The 20,566-nt window shown below is 35.5% G+C and overlaps 1 protein-coding gene across 1 annotated transcript in view; it reads right to left on the reverse strand.

Annotated features, from left to right (window-relative positions):
- Mei4 (meiotic double-stranded break formation protein 4) overlaps nt 1-17,075 on the reverse strand; it is a 159,975-nt gene extending 142,900 nt beyond the window's left edge. The window contains exon 1 of the mRNA XM_047557166.1: nt 16,844-17,075. Within this exon, the coding sequence (XP_047413122.1) occupies nt 16,844-17,075 (232 nt within the window). The remainder of the gene's footprint in view (nt 1-16,843) is intronic.
- Between the last annotated feature and the right edge of the window lie 3,491 nt (nt 17,076-20,566).

Consider the following 20,566-nt stretch of genomic DNA (forward strand, 5'->3'; position numbering starts at 1 on the left):
CAAACACACACAAACACACACACACATTTTTTTCTACTTCCCTCAGTAAAGTTGCCAGGGAGTAAGTGATAACCAGTCACTTGAATTAATGTTTCATTTCTACCTTGCTTGACATTTCATGTTTCATCTCATGCATTTCCTCAAACTCAGAACAGTAGTTTATGTAATACTACTTTCCTAGGACTCCCTCCTACTTAATTAGCCTTTTCTCTTTTCCTTTTGCCAGCTTTTATTCTTCCTATCACTCCCCATCCCAGTTGACACCGCTCTTACCCAAGCTATTCACTGCAATGGCTTTCAACTGGGCTATGCACACGCACTCAGGCTCACCTGTGCCAGTCTGTCTCAGGCTGGAGCCCAGTGATCTTCTCAATCTCAAATTTTATTGTATCACCCATCTGTTTAATTGTGGTTTTCCAAGTACAGAGTTTCTCTCAGCATGGGATCTAAGCACCTGTCTTTTCCTTAATCTCTTCAGATAACTAATATGCAGTGAAGTTTGAAAGACATTTCTCTATCCATGTTTGCCTCATGCCTTGTGTTCTTCCTTCTGTCTAGAGCACATTCCCATCCCTTATTCCCATCACTTGCCCTAAGTGTTTAATATTCATCTTTAACTTAAATGTTGCTCTCCCTAAAGGCCTTTTCTGAACTTCTAGATCACATCAGATTCCCATTCAATGTGCTCCCAAAGAACCTGTTATTACATATAACCATTTCTTTTCTGCCTTTGACCATAAAATCCAAAGACAAAGTAGTATATCTGACTTACTAGTGCATTCTAAGCACTGAGTATGATGCCAGGCATAAAGTGGATGCTCAGCAATTTCTGCTAAATGACTATTATGACATTACAAAAACAATGTTTTATGAAAGCTCATAGTTGAAAAGATTATTTAATTGTGGAATCATATAAATTAAATTACTCTTTTCTCTAAAAACTCACAGAACTATTTGGAAATATTGATAAGATCCTTAGACTACCAGACAATTCAGAAATAGAAAACTACTATAATTGGCCAAATTTAAATCCAGGTAATAGATGTCTTTCATTTCACCATGTAAGTCCATACCTACTAGGTGCCATTGCTTTGGGCCTGTGGCAAGGCATAACATGATGACAATGAACACACGGTGGAGCAAAGCTGCTTACTTCAAGTCAACCAGGAGGCAAAATAAAGAAAGGAAGTAATCAGGATCCCAATATCCCATTCAAGGGCATACCCTGCAATGTCCTAATTTCATTCCACTAGGTCCTACCTCTTAAAGCTTCCACCATCTCCCAATAGTGCCACTTTCTGGTAACCAAGCCTTCAACACACAGTCTTTGGGAGACATTTATGATATAAACCATAACACAGGACAGAGGTATATGAACTAACTACAGGCTTGTTCTGAAGACCAGAATCATCCACACACTGCAGTCTGGAGATACACACATTTCCATAGCTAACATTCTTTTGAAGTATAGTCTATCTACCCATAAAGTCACAAATGACAACTCTGTAAGAATATTAGGTTTGAGGCTGCAGTCTTTGTTTAGGGAACAAAATAAAAAGAGTCTTAATTCTGAAAAGGAGGCAAAGCCAAAGAGAGCTCAATAGTCAATAATTACACTGTTAATTATGATTAAAATGTTTTCTTGTGAAGAGTAAAAGTCAGAGCTCAGAGTTGATTTTCTGCAGACACATTATTGCTAACCAAGCAGAATTCATTTTCAGTGATTTTTACTATTGTGATGGTCCCCAAAATTAAGTTAATTCTCAGGGGTTTTGGTTTTCCTAACTTACAAGGATAAGCTTTAAAACTAGTATGGCAAAGTTTTAGTATTATGGTTCAGTCATCTATCACTCATTGTAAAAATCACTGGTCTAGGAAATCAAATAAAGTTGACCAAAAAACAATATACTCTCCTACCATTAACAAATAAAATTAACATATATTTTTCATGGAGAAGATAAAAAAATATTTTTCTGCCTTATCAGAATAGAGGAATTAGTTCAAACTAGGGACAAGCCAGAAATTCAGAATATTATGTGAATGTGAGGGATCACAGAGCTTTCTCAGGGAGGTCTTTCATACCAGGAAGAAGCACAAACAAGGGTACAGGGGCAAAAACACAGATTACGGCTCTGAAAAGGCAGAGCTGGAACAGAAGGAATATAGAGGCTAACAAGAGATTCTGGTCACAGTGAATCCTTGAATGACATCTGCTCTTAGACAATGGAAATCTATTCATTGTTTAATACTTGATCTTAACTGTGTCTTAGGAAAAATTACAGAAGCAAAAAAGGGAGGTACACAACCTAGTACTGAGGGATCCTAAGATAGTAAAGGAGAAATGATGCTTTAGAGACAAGAAAAATCGTAAGATTTATTTCTGAAGGAGAAGAGCACTGAACATCACATGATTGAGAAATCTGAGCAAAATAATAAAATCAGATTAGAACTTTTTATAACAAACAAAAACATAATAGAGAATGAAAATCAAGTGTGATTAATGTAACTCCCAAAATAACTGAGCAGGATAATAGCTGAATTTCTATAAAATTGTCTGACAACTGACTTGTAAGAGAAGCAGATCACCAGGCTGATAACAATATATCTTCCATCTTTGGCTACTAGACTAGAATTTAAGATATGACAATCAATGATGGTTATTTTTCAATTTTACCACTAGAAGAAGAAAACGCATAACATCTTAAATGTTTGTTTTTTGTTGCCTACTGACAGAATCTGCTACATCAGTTAGCTACAAGTCTTTGCAGGATAGAATGAAACAGTAAAATTCTTAATTCCTCAAGTAACTCTTAGGTTCTTCTGATGCTAAGGGATCAATGGCAATTCCCACAAGACTGTCAAAGCTAGGAGGAAACTATTGCTTGTTTTTGCCTACGTGGAAGAAGCATCATGGCAAGCAGTCCCAATCAAACTTCCCCACTCCCTTCATTATCCTCACTGCTAGCATCCTTATTTTACAGAGGAGAAGAGTGAATATCATAAGTAACAAAGTGCCCCAAAGACTTTGGTTAATACTGGTACAGCTGAGTTTCAAACAAAATTTACCTAACTCCAAAACCCATGCTCCTTCCAATTAACACCCCGCCTCCAGAATTTGTCTTCAGTAACCTTTCTTCTCCGATAGTACCTCCTCCTGCTCTTCCTTCACTGGTTTTCTTTGCATTTATTTATGTATATTCATTATAGAATTAATCAAGCACATACTGGGTGCTAAACTTCAATAAAGATCCCTCATTAGCATATTAAAATGTTATTTAACAAGCATGGTGTTCTAGGTATTGCTCTTTTTTTAAAAATCCATACCAGTTGTCAGAATGGATGCTCTAATCATATCACTTCCCTTGACTTCTCAGACACTTTCTAGTAAACACCTAAATCTATGATATTAATGCCATAAAAATGAGGGTCTATTACATCTTCCAGGAACATAAAACTATTTCATTAGTTGGGGAAAAAAGCATGTACTACAAAACTATAATATCCTAATTATTTAAACAAATTAACAGCTGAAAATTCTTAGGAAATTTGTTTATTAAGAATTTGTGAATTAAGACAATGCTATCATAAATTTTTGTGCAATTTTAACTAAAAACTATGTAACTGTGTCTATTTATAGATATAAACTAAGTACTCTCTTAATTGTCCACTCATAAATTGTGTTAAAGAAAGAATATCCGTATCAACTGATATAGGGTCTTTTGGAAAGTTCTAATGTTTTGCCAATAAGAATGATACCTGGCCCCTTTCTGAAGAGGCATTTTAACTCACCATTTGCTGCTGAATATTACTACAAATTGAACAACACAGAAATCATGGCAGAAACATTAAATGTTCCATTTCAAAAGTATAGCACAACTTGTTCAATAAGTTATATAATAAAAGAAACAATGCAGAGGGAAGAGCTGAAATACAACTGTTTTCTAATTTGAAAAAGATTTGTTTTATAAAATGGCTTTTGAAGATGGAGGAAACTATCTACTACTATTTACCTTAATAAAAGATAAAGTGCAATTGAAATGAATGCTAGTTTTCATTTTATGATTGTTCACTATTCACCCTAGGGAGTTTGAAATCCCCACCAAGAGCCCAATTCCAAACCTAGCCATGCTACCAGCTTGTCTAAACACACACACAATTTCAACTGCCAGAGATCCAACCTCCCTGCTCACCAATGTCACTCATGCTTTCAAATCTCACAATTAGAGTTGAATAGTATACAAAAATCTAAAGTCAGCTGAATCCCCCAAAGGGCCATGTTGGTGTCTTTAATTCTTTCAACTCTGTTAGGGTATAATTGGTATGGCTATCACTTCACATATTTAGCATTTTTATGTGGGAAAAACAATTAAGACATGCTCTCTTAGCAGTTTTTACAGATATAATATTATTAGCTATAGTCATTACACTATAGAATAGATCTCAGGACTCATCCTAATAAAACTCGGTGCCCTTTGAGTAGAATTTCCCCATTCTTTCTCCACTCTCAGTCCCTGAAAGACTAATATTGCATGATCTAACTTATGTGTAGTATAGAAAAGCACTGAACTTGTAGAAGCAGAGAGTAGAATGATGGTTCCATTCTTCCTAAAAAAGAACTGCTGAGAACTCCAGTAAAATAAAGGGACTAAAATTAGATGAGATTAATACTGAAAACTGGCAATAAGGGCCTTTGGGTTAAATATAGAATATGGAAGTGTTATGTGGGAGTTCAGGGACACCAAAATGGCAGAAGCAGGTATGTAAAACGCCACTGGAAGACAAGGCAAGGAGATGAGTCATCATGTCCCAGTTTACAATAAGACCCATTACTATGAAAACTCCCACCACCTAGGACTTATGACCCGTAACTCCCATCACAGGTTTGGTATTCTAAAATTACCAATGGAGGTGAAGTGGACAGTATTTTAATTAGATTTTCTAAAGTAACCAATGGGGGAAAATTGGACACTATTCTAATCAGGTATTATTATAAGGTAATCAATGGAAGCCAATGGGGTAAAGTCTTCAGTCTAGGGTATATAGGGAAGAGAACACCTCACAGTTTTGAGCATAAGACACTGATTTCCAGATGTCAGCACCTTCAACCTCTCTTACTTGGCCCACTCCACTCTTCCTTATGAAAGGCTACCTTCACCTTCATCTGCAATAAATCTGTACTCTGCCTGCTACTTCTATGTGTCTTGCTCAATTCTTTGTTCAGGACACCAAGGACCTGGACCCCAACTGGATACCTTAACAATAATAAAAGTTCACCTTAAACCAGTGGTCTCAATCTTGGTTATATTTTAGAATAAACTAAAGACTGAAAAAGCATTGATGACTGGGTCCAAATCTCAGAAATTCTGACATAATTAGTCAGGAGTAGGACTTCACTGTCACGTAACTCTAACATATCATTAGGGTTGAGAATCAATGCCTAGAATAGCCTTAGGTCTACCAAATACTAAAAAGGCAAACACTTTCAGAAAATCTTTTTAAGAAGTAAAAATAAATTTTAAAAATTAAAGTTGCAAATCTTATTATGGCACTTTTTTCATACTTATGGGAACTCCTCGCCACTGACATAGACCTGCAGATACAAAAGGCTTGGACTGATGTGGTATTTACTGTAAAAAGCTAAATGAGCACCTCAGTTTGTCATCACTGTGCTCACCATCACAGCTAACTGTGCACTTCTTTAAAGAGAAGTTTCAGAGGGACTGGAAAAGTACAGATCACAGAGGCACACAGTTCTCTGGGTCCAGCTCCTGCTGTATCTCCTGACATCAGAGAGCTGTGCAGCCACACAAAGCAGCCCACCAGCACGGAGTTGGCCTACTTTAGACTGACTCCTGCTTGGAAATTATAGATATGATGAGATGCCTTGTGGTTCACAGAATATAAGCTAATCAGATGAGGATAAACATGTCATAAAAATACACAGGTAGAAATAACTTCAGAGTTATTAAAAGCATGATCAATTATTCACAAAATTAGGTATTTAAATACGTAAACTGCCATCTAACTTGTATGAACTGGGTCAAAGCATAGGTAATTTTCTTAAAACTATCATTTTACAGAAATAAATGGACATATTATACTAAATTCCAGAGGGAAAGGTATTTATTAGAATAACAATAGATAAGACAAAGATTACTAAATTCTGTATATTCTGTTCTATTGATAAATTAGAACATTCTAAATATTGGAAAAAATGTAGAAGAATCAGAAGCATTTAAGTTTTTGCCAGTTATTTTTCACCAAGTAATATGTGTCAAGTTATTATGTAAAATATCAACATTTTGCACATATTGCAATTTATTTAGAAAAACATACTGTACTTCATGAAAATTATTTCTGATGTTTCATATTTACAGGCTTCATCAGAGATAATAATTAAAATTAATTCCAGAAACATCTCTGAGAAATCATGTACAAGAACTCACTGAATCTAGCACCACAGGAAGACACAAAACAACTTAGTCTTTATTCTTCATGTGACTTATTAATTTAAAAAAGTAATGAGGAATTTTTAGGGCTATACTTTTGAAAACGTAAAAATCAGCTCTCTCTGGATGCAATCTTTCTCTTGTGAATTTTAAAGCACAAAATTGGCCGACACACTCTGAATGTATTAAAGATACATAGGCAATATTTCTCTCCAACTCTGAGAAAAATTGAAGAGACTGAAAACATGAAAAACTATAACATATTTACTACAAAATAATTAATATGAAACAATGGATCTGTTTGGGGCTGGGAACAGCTCACAAAATCTCCAAGTCTCTTTCACTCACATAGAACCCAAAGCAGAGGCATTCTCCAATGTAGTTAATTATCATACTAATGCTAGGAAACGTTCAGAAGCAATTTACATTTGAAAATTCATATAAACAATGTTTCTCAAAACTGGAAATTCAAGGGAAAAGATCATTTACCTGCAGTATCAGAAAAATTTAATAACTTCCCTCTTTGTGACTACCACATAAAGCATAAGAGTTGACATAAATCACATGCACACTGGCCCCACCTTACTTCAACAGAGATTAAGCAATATTCTTTTTTTTTTTTTTGGTAGTACTGGGGATCAAACTCAGCCTCATGCATGCTAGGAAAGCATCCTCTGTTTGCATATTCTATTTAGGAATTCACTCAAATTCATTTTATTTCCAGGTTAGCTATTTTACCTCTCAGTATGACCCAGAACCTAATGCAGATACATGTGCTCACAGCTGCACATGTGTGACAAGTTACTTAACTCTGCTTTCCTCATTTCTTTGTCTATGATCAAGATAACTGATAGACAAGAATTGGAGCTGCAGAGAAAGAAATGCCAAGAATGAAAATCCAAAGGCAGTTGAAAAAAGAAACAATAGGATGAGGAGATAGATTATAAATAAGAACCACTAGAGGAATAACAGAGGAAGAAAGTGGACCTTAAAGGATAACCCCTGTAGAGCTGCCAGAAAAGAACTCAGCAAAACTGCAAATAGACACCTACTCCTACCCTCACAAGTCTCAGAAAAAGAGATATGTGCCCCTTTCTGAGGTGCAGACTATCCCCTTATCCTCTGTATTTCTTTTAGGTTTAAGGCCCTAGGCCACCTATGATTCCTTTGTTATCCTCTTCTTTATAGTCCCCTTTCTCTCTTTTCCAATTTTTTCTCATCAACCTACCAGGATGCTATCCCTCTACTTACACCCTCTTACACAAACCTATCTTTTTTTCTTCATTCCTTTCACAGTCAAGCCTCTTAAAAAGAAAAAAACAATAGCCCTCACTAGTCAGAAGTAGTGGTCAGACCAACAGTACTGACATCACCTGGAAGCTTATCAAATATGGAACCTCTGGCCCATCCCATTTTCACTCTTTCTCCTTTCCTTCTTGCTTTGATACGGGATTAATATTATGCTATACATTTTTCCAACCTGATGTCCAGAACTATCTATCTGAACTTTACTCAATAAACATTAAATTTATTCTAACAAAATAAAATTCAGGGTATCTGCGACCCAAATAATAAATCCAAAATTTTCATAGTATATTTAGCTTTCTAACACCATCTTAAAATTTAAAAAAAAAAAAAAAACTACAGATAAACAGCAGGATATTTTTAAAAGAGATGAAACATGCCAAACATTAAATACAATCCTAAATATAAGAAGAATATTAACTTTTGCTACAGGGCTTGGGATATGATATAACTCAGAGGTAGAGCATGCACTAAGCATGGATGAGTCCTGATTTTAATCCCAAGCACCAAAAAACCCAAAAACACAAAAATCAAAATTTTTGTTACAGATTAAACTATCAATAACAACAACAAAACGACACCAATAAGAAAAGCCACAAGAAAAATCGCATTGAGCAAATGCTTAGGAATCCAACTTATTTGAATGGTTTTAAGCTTTTATTTCACAGATACGAAGTTAACATTGTCATTCTTCACTTGTTCTGTTCTGATTAAATTATTGTGTGTGTACATGGTCCCGGCAAAGGTAGATCCCCTCAGGCTCACCCTACTTACTTAGTGGGTCTCCTTCTCTGAGATGCCAGATCTTACTCTTTGTATCCTAATTCCATTGCTGCAGAGGCTTGGCAAATCTCATAACTGGAAATAGCAAATATTCTTGCTAAGAATATTTTGTTCCAAGCATTAACACTCATACCACCTCTACTTTTACTTATTCAACAAACATTCAAAACCACCCCCTCCACGAAAGGCACTGTGCTAACCACAGGAATACAGTGATGAAAACAGACATGATTCCTACAAGCATGGAATTTAGGTCCCACAGGGATGACAGAATGCTTAAACAATTATAATTTAGCTCACGTATGCTGTGAAAAGTACAGAATATTATGCATGCCCACAGCAGGAGAATATAATCTAGGCTACTGAAGTAGTCAGAGAAGGCAGAGGGATATTAAAACTACATCAGAAAAATGAAGAGTACACAGCCAGACAAAACAGAGGAGAAGAATATATCCCACGGAGAGAAACAATATGTGTACAGAATTGAGTATAAGACAGTAGCGTGAGTGAAAGAAATTCAGTATGTTGTAGTGCAGATCATGAAGGGACATGTGGGGAAGAGACTGGGCTACAGAGGTAAGCAAGCACAAAATTCTGAAAATATTTGTATTCCAGATAAAGATTTTTGGCTTTTATCCTCAAGTAAATTAGAGGATTTGAGAATGGCCTGCAATCTAGATTGAAAATGGCAAGGCTACAACTAATGACATACAGTTTAGTAAAGATTAATTACACAGAAGAGCTTGGAAAATGAAAACATAAGCATGTGTGTGTGTATGACCTATTAGATGTAATATATATATGTATATTAGTCTAACTGGGATAAAGTAGGCAAAATTATTCCCATCAGGAATGGAGTGAAGTAAGGATTCCAGATATACACAGAAAGTAGAGTCCGCAAATCTTGGGGATTTCCTGGACATCCAACAAGCCTTCCTAGACCCAGCTTTAGCAGAGATGGTGGCTCTATCATGTGCACAGATTTAGAATCCTGTACCAGGAAGAGACTTGGAATGAATGACTTCTATTTGAAAAACTCCGTATTGTGGAATTCCTGTACATAAGCTCAACATCTGAACCTCAATTGCTTCTTTTAGATACTGTTCTTGTCCTAGTACCTGTTGGTTTGGACCTTCTAATTCCTTATCTCTTTATACCATTCCTACCAGAGACAGATCATGTTATAATAATTAAGATTTTACATTTCTAAATCATTGCCTTAACATAATTATAACCATTTGGTATTATGAGCCTTTTGAACCATAATTTTAATTTCTTTATATGCTGATGTCTCTTAATATCAGAAAATTAATCCAATTTTTATGTAATGATTAAACATGTCTAATATATAACTATAAATTTAAACCATTGTAGAGTCTTTCATTAGAATCTCTATTAAATTAAGGATACAGTTTCTGATGTTTATGTATATTATCCATGTGTGTTTTAAAGCAGCCACAATTTTAGGCAAATTTCCATCATTATTATATTTGATGATTTCTATTATGAGAGCTTATGTGAAAACTGAGAAGGAAATGCTTATGGTTTCATTTTCCAAGCTCTTTTGGCATCTATAAAACAGCAAATATCCCAATTTATAAATGCTGAGCTCCACAGTTGTGTCTATTAGGCAGTTATTTGCAATGTTATTTGCAATAAATCTCAGTATGTGGTCTGGCAAAGAGTGAAAAGGAGAAAAAGAGATGGGACTGAAGCTGAGTGGGCTGTGACCAGGAAAATGGCAGTCAGGAGACTAAGGCAAGCTGCACCCTGGTCTGGTCAGGTACATATGGGCTGTGATGATATCCAGCTCCTATTCTGTCTCTGGTTGCTACCAGTTAAGAACCTTTTCCTAATCTCAGACTTACACAAATTCAGAAAAAGGAATGGGGAGGCAATGGAACTCTTGAGGATTTAATCCTCAGGGAATAAGCAAGTGAAAGGGTATGAGGAGACAAACTTAAGAAATGTCAGCTAGAAGGACTGGGAAACTCCCAAAGCCATCTGGCTGGGAAACAACTGAGTTTCCCAAGACCCAAAACCTAGAAGACCTAAGTTCAACCATAACTAATTGTACTACCTGGCAATCTATACCCCACAATCACAACCCCAAGTTCTCTATACAAGTGCCCTGTACTCAATAACAATTACTAAATAAATGTGTAAATTAACAAATTGATTTGGTTTGGTTTTCTCTTACCTTCTTTTCACTCTAGCCAATTGCTTGTTCATCCAATAGTCTAGCTATCATTTATGAGATATCAAGATATTAATAATGCTGGGGAGTGATACTGGCAAAATTATATTGTTATACTGTAGGCATGTATGATATTCAACAACAAACCCCATCATTATGTACAACTACAATGCACTAATAACAAACGTGGGAAAATAAATAAAATTTTTTAAAAACTTAAAATTGTAGGAGAAAACATCTGATACTTCATCTATCTACTTCCTCCCCATGAATGCCAAATACTGTGTAAGTACAATAGCAACTTTCCAGCTTGCTCCCTGGCCCCAGCATCCACACACACAAGTGCATTCACATTTTAATCCTAACTCTGCTCACTGAAGCAGTTTTTCCAACTAATGAAGCCATGCTCCTGTCATCCCAGCCCTTTCAATTCTTAGTTTACATTTAGGGTGAGGACAGCCAGTGATTCCTTCCTGGCTAGTCTGTGTTTGGAGTCTCCCTCATCTACCTGCTCAGTCCTAAACTAAATCCTTGCCCACACCATGAAGTCATCTTAAACAGACAGCTGTTCTAGATTGAAGAATATGTTTTTCTCTCATTTTCTCCCTGAAGATCAGGAATACTAACTGGGAGAGAAAAACAGCACTCCCATTCATTCATTCTTTCTTTTTTAAATTCATTTTTATTGTAAACAAATGGGATACATCTTGTTCCTCAGTTTGTACATGAAGTAGAGGCATACCGTTTTTGTAATCATACATTTACTTAGGGTAATAGTTTTTGATTCATTCTGTTATTTTTTTCCTCCCCCCCACCCCTCCCACCCCTCTTATCCCTCTATACAGTCCCTCCTTCCTCCATTCTCGACTCCCTCCCACCCCCCATTATGTGTCAGCATCCGCTTATCAGCGAGATCATTCGTCCTTTAGTTTTCTGAGATAGGCTTATCTCACTTAGCATGATATTCTCAAATTTCATCCATTTGCCTGCAAATGCCATAATTTTATTATTCTTTATGGCTGAGTAATATTCCATTGTATATATATACACCACGGTTTCTTTATCCATTCATCAATTGAAGGACATCTAGGTTGGTTCCACAATCTGGCTATTGTGAATTGAACTGCTATGAACATGGTTGTGGCTGTATCTCTGTAGTATGCTGATTTTAAGTCCTTTGAGCACAGGCCACAGAGTGGGATAGCTGGGTCAAATGGTGGTTCCATTCCAAGTTTTCTAAGGAATCTCCACACTGCTTTCCAGAGTGGCTGCACTAATTTGCAGCCCCACCAGCAATTTTTGAGTGTACCTTTTTCCCCACATCCTCTCCAACACCTACTGTTGCTTGTATTCTTGATAATCACCATTCTAATTGGGGTGAGATGGAATCTTAGGGTAGTTTTGATTTGCATTTCTTTTATTACTAAAGATGTTGAACAGTTTTTCATGTATCTGTTGATTGCTTGTAGATCTTCTGTGAAGTGTCTGTTCATTTCCTTAGCCCATTGGTTGACTGGGTTATTGTATTCTTGGTGCAGTTTTTTTTGAGTTCTTTATAGATTCTGGAAATTAGTACTCTCATTCTTGATCCTCCCTGCTTCCCTACTAGTTTGTTAGATGTGCTCAGATACTAGGGACAAAATAACAGTAACAAAGTTTTTAAACCACTGCCTACCTTTCTAAAAAGTCTTAACAAGATAATTCTAGAGCTTCTGTGTCTACTAAATTATGTCATCAACAAGCACTGACCCTTCTCATTCTCTTGGTGCATCATTCTTAGCATATCAGCATTAATTTTTTTAATATGGTCATATTACAGTTGCAAATGCTATCAGAGTTCTGGTATCATTTCTTCATGTAGCAGTGTTCCTAATAGGAAATAAGAAGCTAAGGTAAAAAATTTTTAGAACTGCTCTCCTTCTTGGCCTTTATTTCTTCTAAATGGGCAAATGTTGATCAAAAGCTCAGATTACTTTTTATCCTTCATTGGCCAGAATCAGGCCAAATTTAGATCAAAACTGGCAAAACAAGTTAAGTATTAATTTAATGGGCATAAGCACAGTTATGCACAAGTAAAATTGGAGTGCATTAGAAACAAAGAAGGGAGTTGCCTCATTCAGTAGATAATCATATCTGCCACCCATCATCAAAATGGTTTTCTGAAAACCTGGGATTCTTGTCCTTCCTTCCTTCCTTCCTCCTTCTCTCCCTATCTCCTTTGTCTTCTGTCCTTCCTTCCTTCCTTTTCTTCCTCCTTTCTTTCTTTGAAAGTGCCAGTAAGTATTTAAGTAAAATGAAAACGTGGCATAATTCCAAAATCAAGTTCTATTTAGCTTTTCTCTGTACAGTCTAGTCCCTTAATAAATAAAGAAGTATGTTTCTCATTGAAAAGCTATAGAAAAATAATTTAGAATAGAGAAGTAGCTGAATGCCAGAAATGCTATATAAATCATATCATAGTTCCTTATTTGTTTATTTTGCCATTTCAGCTCTGCTTTATTTAATTCTGCATTGCTCAGTTGCTTCAGTGGATACTTGATGCTGTAAATTAAGTTCCCCAGCCTCTCAATCTGTCAAGAAGTATTCAATTCAACAAGTATTGAGAGCCTTCTGTCTTCTTAAACACTCAAGAACATTTGCACATGTAAAGTAACCCCAAAAATTTCAAAAAGAAATTTTAATAACTACACATATAAAATAGTTTTGATTTTCAGGAATGGAATGTTCTTAGAACAACCTTTTGAATTATACATCTTTAAATAACTACTATGTTCTTTATTTTCCTATTGATAATAACCCCTCTTCTATAATTTTATCTCCCCTTTACCAGTTACTTCATTTATCTGAATCTATGTGCTTAGTTCTTACTTTTGAAGTCTAAGCTAACAGATGGAGAGACAGATTACCTCTAAACATCTGCACTAAAACACTTAACCTGAAACTCCTGCTGCGAGTAAAAGGGATTTTACTTATATGATTTTTGAAAATTTCTCTCACAAGTACTATAAGTGAAAAGTGTTTAGTGTAAAAACAGGTTATTACGCAGGCTCCTATTGTTTTGTGAGACATACTCACCTTGCAAACAAGTAAAATGCACTATATCAGTGTTATAAATAGAACTTTGATGGAAAACAACCTCGTGATGTCATCAATGTTTATGACAATCATACTTTAGGGCTACTGGAAATTTCTGTGTTTGTTCCATCATATTAACTCTACAACAGCACGGAAAAAATGAGGAAAAATTGATGATGTTTGCCACTCATTCACTAAATATACTAAAAAAATTATTAATAAGAAGGACTCTTAGGAAGACTAAAATGTGCCTATAAATCATATAAAATTATTTTGGCTTAGACAATAATGAGATTTTAGTAACACATGAGTATTAGAACCTTAGTTTTTCTGATTTATTCCCCAAAGTAAGGTTAGCGAGTCCCCATTTTCCCAGAGCGTGTAGGTGTGTAAACTACACTTGCATACTCATTCTGAGATACTGCCTCCTCCTTCTGTGTTCACCCCTGGAGTTAGAATCTGCAAGCCTCTGCCGTCTCCCTCATAGCTCAACTCTTGAGTCTCATCTACAGTTGTAACGTCAACTGTTACATAAGTGCTAAAATATCCTAAATTTGTTTCTATAGTTCCAGCCTGCTCATCCCCCTTCTGAGTTTTCAAATCATACTTCTGCCTTCCTTCTAGGTAACCACTTTAAATTCCACACATTCCGACAAGTCTGGACTCAGTCTTTTATCATATGAGCTTATTTCTGTGTTCACCATCTACAGTTGAAGTATTAAGGCATTTAATAGTCCAAGATGGAAACCTCAGTTATCCTCTATACCTGTATCTCCTTAACTGCTCTCTGAATCCATTCACAAATGTCTGAAGTGTCTACCCTAAAACTATTCATTAAGTCTGCCCTTTGAGTCCTATCATAGATCTAGTTCAACTCATCATTTTTCACAAAGGCTTTGCTCATTTTCTGCTGCCCTAATCCAATACCACAGACTATGTAATTTACAAAGAATAAAGATTTATTCAGCTTACTGTTCTTAGAGGCCCAAAGTCAAGGGGCCAAATCTGGTGAGGGCCTTCTGGCTAGTAGGGGTACTCTACAGAGATCAGAGTCACAGAGCACCATGTGGCAAGAGGGTACGTACTTCAGATACAAAATGGCTTTTATAATGGATCCACTCTCAAGATAACCCACTAACCATTCATTGATTAATCCATTCTAATAATCTCTTAAAGGTCCCACCAGGTCCCACCTGTCACTACCTCGCAATAAGGACTAAATTTTAACGTAAGGTCTGGTGGAAACATTCAAACCATAGCATGGGCTTTGGTAAAAATCTTTGAAAACTGATCCCCTGTTCTCTAATCACTGTTACAGTCAAAACACCCTCTGTGACCTACATCCATTCAATAACTATTTATCGAGCACATTCTTATGCATCAGGCTTTAGGCTGGGCATTTAGTAAAAAGTGCAAGGAAAATCAGAGAACTCTCCTCATGAATTTATACTACAGTTCAGAAGATATACTGTAACCAGGGAAGACCTCAATGAGGTAGTGTAATTTAGAATAAAACCTGCAGAAAAAGAAGACACCTCCCACAAAAAAGTCAAAGAGGATAACTGAGTCGATGGTGAGAAAGAGGCTTCAAGGGCTGGAGGTTAAGGCCACAGTGGTTGAACCCCCATTTACAATGAGGAGAATATGTTCCAAGAGGTGGAAAAGGTAAATACAGGTGACATCATCTACAGCTGTATGGTCCACTCTTATTAAAAGTCTGAATCTTCCATGAAGCAAAATTAGAAGCTAGGAAAGATTTTTATGCAAGGAAGTAATATCATCTGATTTATATTTTTTAAAAATTCCAGAATTATGTTTCCCAATCACAAAGCGATCGTCGATCCTCTGCTTCAAAAATGTTTCTTGGTGAATGAGATGACACATTTTAGTTTACTCAAGTGAGTCCTGGTTTTCCCCTGTTGTCCAGCATAATTATTAATATAGCCCCCTTTCACTCTCACAAGGGTCATAGTGGAGACCATAATTATATGGTCAACTTACTGATATATAATGCAGTGAAATAAGGTTGATACTAAAGGGCCTTCTAAACTTGTTCTCAATTCACTTCTTCCTTTCTTCCCCATCACATTTCTCTTACAGTTGTTCTGGTCACTCTGAAATGTAATGCTGACAATTTCTGAATGGGATATGTATTTCCCACTCCTATGTCTTTGCTTATTATGTTTCTGCCTCTTTTAGAAAATCCTCCAACTATTTCACTGACACAATCCTGGGGAAGAGTCCTCAGAAACCTTCCCAGAAACCAGTCAGAATGGATGACTTCCTCTTCAGCATTGTGTCAATCTCTCCATTATAACATTTAATACAAACAGGTTTATTATTTGTAGGTCTCTCTCCTGCTAGAACATCGGTACCTAATGGTAAGAAAAGCACCTCCTCTTACATGGTTTTGGGTCTTCATTAACCACTAAATGTCTCCATTAGAGCTGGTACTTGATATATGATTTCTAAGTGAATGATTTCATATAAAAGCAAAATAAAATACATTGTAAGATAATAAAGTTGAGCCAGGTGCTGTAATCTCAGCAGCTCAGGAGACTGGGGCAGGAGAAACACAAGTTCAAAGTCAGGTCTCAGCAACATAGGGAGGCCTTAAGCAAGTTAGCTAGACCCTGTCTCTAAATTTAAAAAAAAAGTATTTTAAAAGGGCTTGAGTACCCTTGGGCTTAATCCTCAATACCAAAGAAATAAAGATAGTTGAACAATCAGATTTTAAAAGAAATTTATCCAGTAAGCTTCAAACATTATTACTGTTGTATCTAGGTTACTTTCTTTCTCTTCACCTTATTTCAAGTCTAATGTAAACCCATTCATTAAAAAGTGGTAATAAACTTTAAATGAATAACTGGAAGTAAAAATATATTTGTAAGACAAGAAGAAGATGTCTAATTTTCAAGGAAACTCAGCTATTTCATGTTTGGGTAGTAAATTTCTAAACAATTCAACAGCTGAAATAAAATAGGTTAACACATTTTGATTTCATATATGATGAAATATGATTTCATACACTCACCACTCTTAATTGATCCTGAACAAATCCTACTCAGAAGAAGTTTTTGACGTAACTGCAGAACTTCAGCTTCCAAGGCCTCAACTTTTGATCTCCATTTCGATTCCTGCTTAGACACCAGCGCTGCTAGGTGCTCTGTGTATTCTCTGCTGCTTTTGTCTGCTGGTTTTGATCGAATAATTGCCAAGGCCAGAGCCAGTTTTGAAGTTCTCAAATACCATGCTTGAATATCCATCCTGGCTTTTGTCCCTACCATTTAATAAGAAAAAAATGTTACAGAAATTCATTTCAACATTTTCGGTATATTTCATTTGCTCAAAATTGATTTTGTACAGTAACACTAATTAATAAGTTTATAATAAACTTGGTATCAGTAACAAAAAAAATTTCAGGAACTGAAAACAGTATGAGAAAGATACACAGAAGAGAAATGCAGACACATCCATATTAAGTATATTAAGATTCAAAATTGTAGTTTTAGACAACTTGACAACTTCTTGGGGTGAAAAAAACACATTAATTCAGGTGTGTTTCGAACCAGGTAAACACATTAGAATCACTAAGGAAGCTTTTTAAATATATGAGTGCTGGTCCCATTTGCCCAAAATTCCAATTCAGCAAATCTGGGATAGCACCAAGATTTTTATATTTTGAAGAGAGTTCACTGGATAATCAGAAACACTAAATTAAATCTTTCACTTAAATTTAAGCCCTTCCTCTTTTCCTCAATGGTTCTTTCCCTGCCCCTCCAATCTGTATGAAGAACAATCTTTTAATCTTTTTGCTTCATATAAAATTGTGACTGTACTCTGATTTTGCACTTCCAGAGATTTCCAACTGCCATCCTGAGTATACTTTTCCAAACAAAAACATGTTACAGTCTTGTGATATGAATGTACTTAAAGGGACATTATTTATCACTGAATTCATTGGCTTACTTGTAATTATCTCTACTGAAGTAGAAGCCATTGGGACCTCTACCACACTTTGTGTAATAACCATGGGGATTTTGCACATAAAATGTACTAAACAAAAAATATTAATAAATATTATAACATTTAACATAAACAGGTTAATTATTTGTAGGCCTCCCACTTGTTAGAATCTAAGCACTTAATGGTGAGAAGAACACCTTCCTCTTACATGTTTTAGGGTCTTCATCACCCACTAAATGCCTGCATCAGAGCTGGTACTTTAGATATAATTGCTAAGTAAATGATTTCATATAAATGCAAAATAAGATAAATGGGTTTATATTTGACTTGAAATAAAGTTAAGAGAAAAGAAACAGGCCTAAATACAAGGGCAATAATGTTTGAAACTCACTGGAGAAATTCATTTTAAATTTTGACTGTTCAACTTTATTTATTTATTTATTTACTTATTTATTTATTTATTTATACCAAGGATTAAACTCAGGGGTGCTCAACCGTTGAACCATATTCCCAGCCTTTTTAAGATATTATTTTAAAACTTAGGGATGGTCTCTCAAAGTACATGTGCATATGTACTTCAACCAACTTCACATCAAACCATTTGAAGAAAAAAATGCATCGGTACTAAACAAGTAGAGACTTTTTCCTTATCATTATTTCCTAAACAACACGGTGCAGCAACTATTTACCACAGCATTTACATTGTATTAGGTATTTATAAGTAATCTAGAGATGATTTAAAGTACATGGAAGAATGTGCATAGATCATATGAAAATACTACACCATTTTACACAAATGACTTCAGTATCCACAGATTATCATATCCATAGGGGTCCTGGAATCAATTCTCCCAGGACACAGAGAGACAAATGTGCAATGTTCCAGAAAATTCAGGCCTTTGGGTTTGGAGGGCAAGAAGAAGAAGAAGATGTCTAATTTTCAAGGAAACAGAAAATTTATATTTGGGTAATATCTATTATATCTATTCTATTAACACAATTTCAAATTCACTCTACATTTCATATTTATTTCCTTCAATTTCTCAAGCCTGTCCTTCCACTACAGTTGGATTCCATGTATTTTTCAAACAACAACTCAAATAATACTATATGCTTTTTCAGATTTTTTCCCACCTACCACCATATGGACCTATCTGATATCCTCTCATTTAGCACTGAAAATACACCATCTAACAGGTAACTGAATATTATTTTATTATAACCATGATTAAACAGAAAGTTCGGGGTTTACCATAGAATGTTTTTTATAATATTGAAAACTGAGACTGATAAATAGTTAGTAAATGTAAAAATGATAATCATTAAAATTACATTTTCAGAGATGTTTTATTAGAATTGGAAAGTTATAGTGATATGCTGAGTATATGAACAATAGGATCCCAAATATAAGAATATAGGAAATATAAAATAATTGATAAAGGATTTATCTCCAACTATAGAATTATTGGTGATTTTATCTTCATTTTCTTCATGTCTCTATATTTTCTAATTCTGCAATGAACATGTGTCAGAGTAAAAAAATTTTGAAAGAAAATGGATTTCCACAATTAAAGTACACCTGCCATTTTGTTTTTAACCTTCCACAACTGTTAAATACGCCAAGGACGATATACTGTTAAGACATATATACTAATTGGAGTTATAGCTCCACTTATTTTAGCTTTTGCTGCAACAACTTCATAGGCTGGTTTAGCCTCCATCTGTCATATCAGGGACAGGAGCAATACTCTAACACACCTTACTTTCAGAGAAGCACCCTGTGGGCAGGGCACAGACACTCGGATGACTGTCCCTCAAGAAGCAAGCCTGCTAGTGTATGTAACAGTATAACCTCCTGCCAAAACTGTTAACCTACTTAAACATGTTTCCATTAGAAAAGAATCTCACATTCAATTAGGAATAGTGGGACTCTAGGCTAAAAAGGAAAACTAGAAAAACAGCTTATTAGCACAAGAGGACAGAGTTCACTGGGTAATAAAAACAGCAAACTCCCTGTCATCTTGCAGAGATATTTAATTAACTGATTTAAGCATGTTGATTAAATATTCTGATTTTTAAGTCATTACCTGCAATTTGCTAATAATCTTAAAACCATGCTGAATATCAGTCATCAGAAAAGAAAGATCAAATTATATAGTCCTTCTGGATTGTAACTATCTCAGGGTCACTCATCTGAATTAATTAGAATTGTATCATAAATGAACAGAAACAATTGCTAATGAAAATGTTTGGCATAGGACTGTTGGGTATAAATCACATTGAAAACACATACAGCTACAACCTAAACCAAATAGAACTGGGCTTTTAAAACTGTTTCCTGACATGTGTATGTGTGTGTGTGTGTGTTTATAAATATTTACTTTTAAATTTTAGGACAGGGTTTCTATCCACCAAGTGCCATTTGCAAGATGAAGTAATTCTATTTCCCCAAAAACATCATGGAAGAAAATATGGGCATCCATGGCATAATAAGAAATATATATTTGGCCTTTGTCCCCAGTTTCTGACACAAAATTCCTAAATTCCTTGGAATTTCTCGAGTTGTGGGAGATGCATTTGTTATAATGGGGTAAATCCTGTTAGCCTCCAACACATCTTGAGGATGGGGGTTGGTTTCCAGAAATACCAAACCATAATTGTTAGAAGCCTGGAACTTTTATCATCACCTACCCTCTCCATCCCCAACCTCTCAGGATGCAAGAGAAACTAGAGATTGAGTTAATAATGGATCATGCCTACATGATGAAACCTCTATAAAAGACCCTTAAAC

This window comes from Sciurus carolinensis, chromosome 7, assembly GCF_902686445.1.
Source record: "Sciurus carolinensis chromosome 7, mSciCar1.2, whole genome shotgun sequence".
Classification (NCBI taxonomy): domain Eukaryota; kingdom Metazoa; phylum Chordata; class Mammalia; order Rodentia; family Sciuridae; genus Sciurus; species Sciurus carolinensis.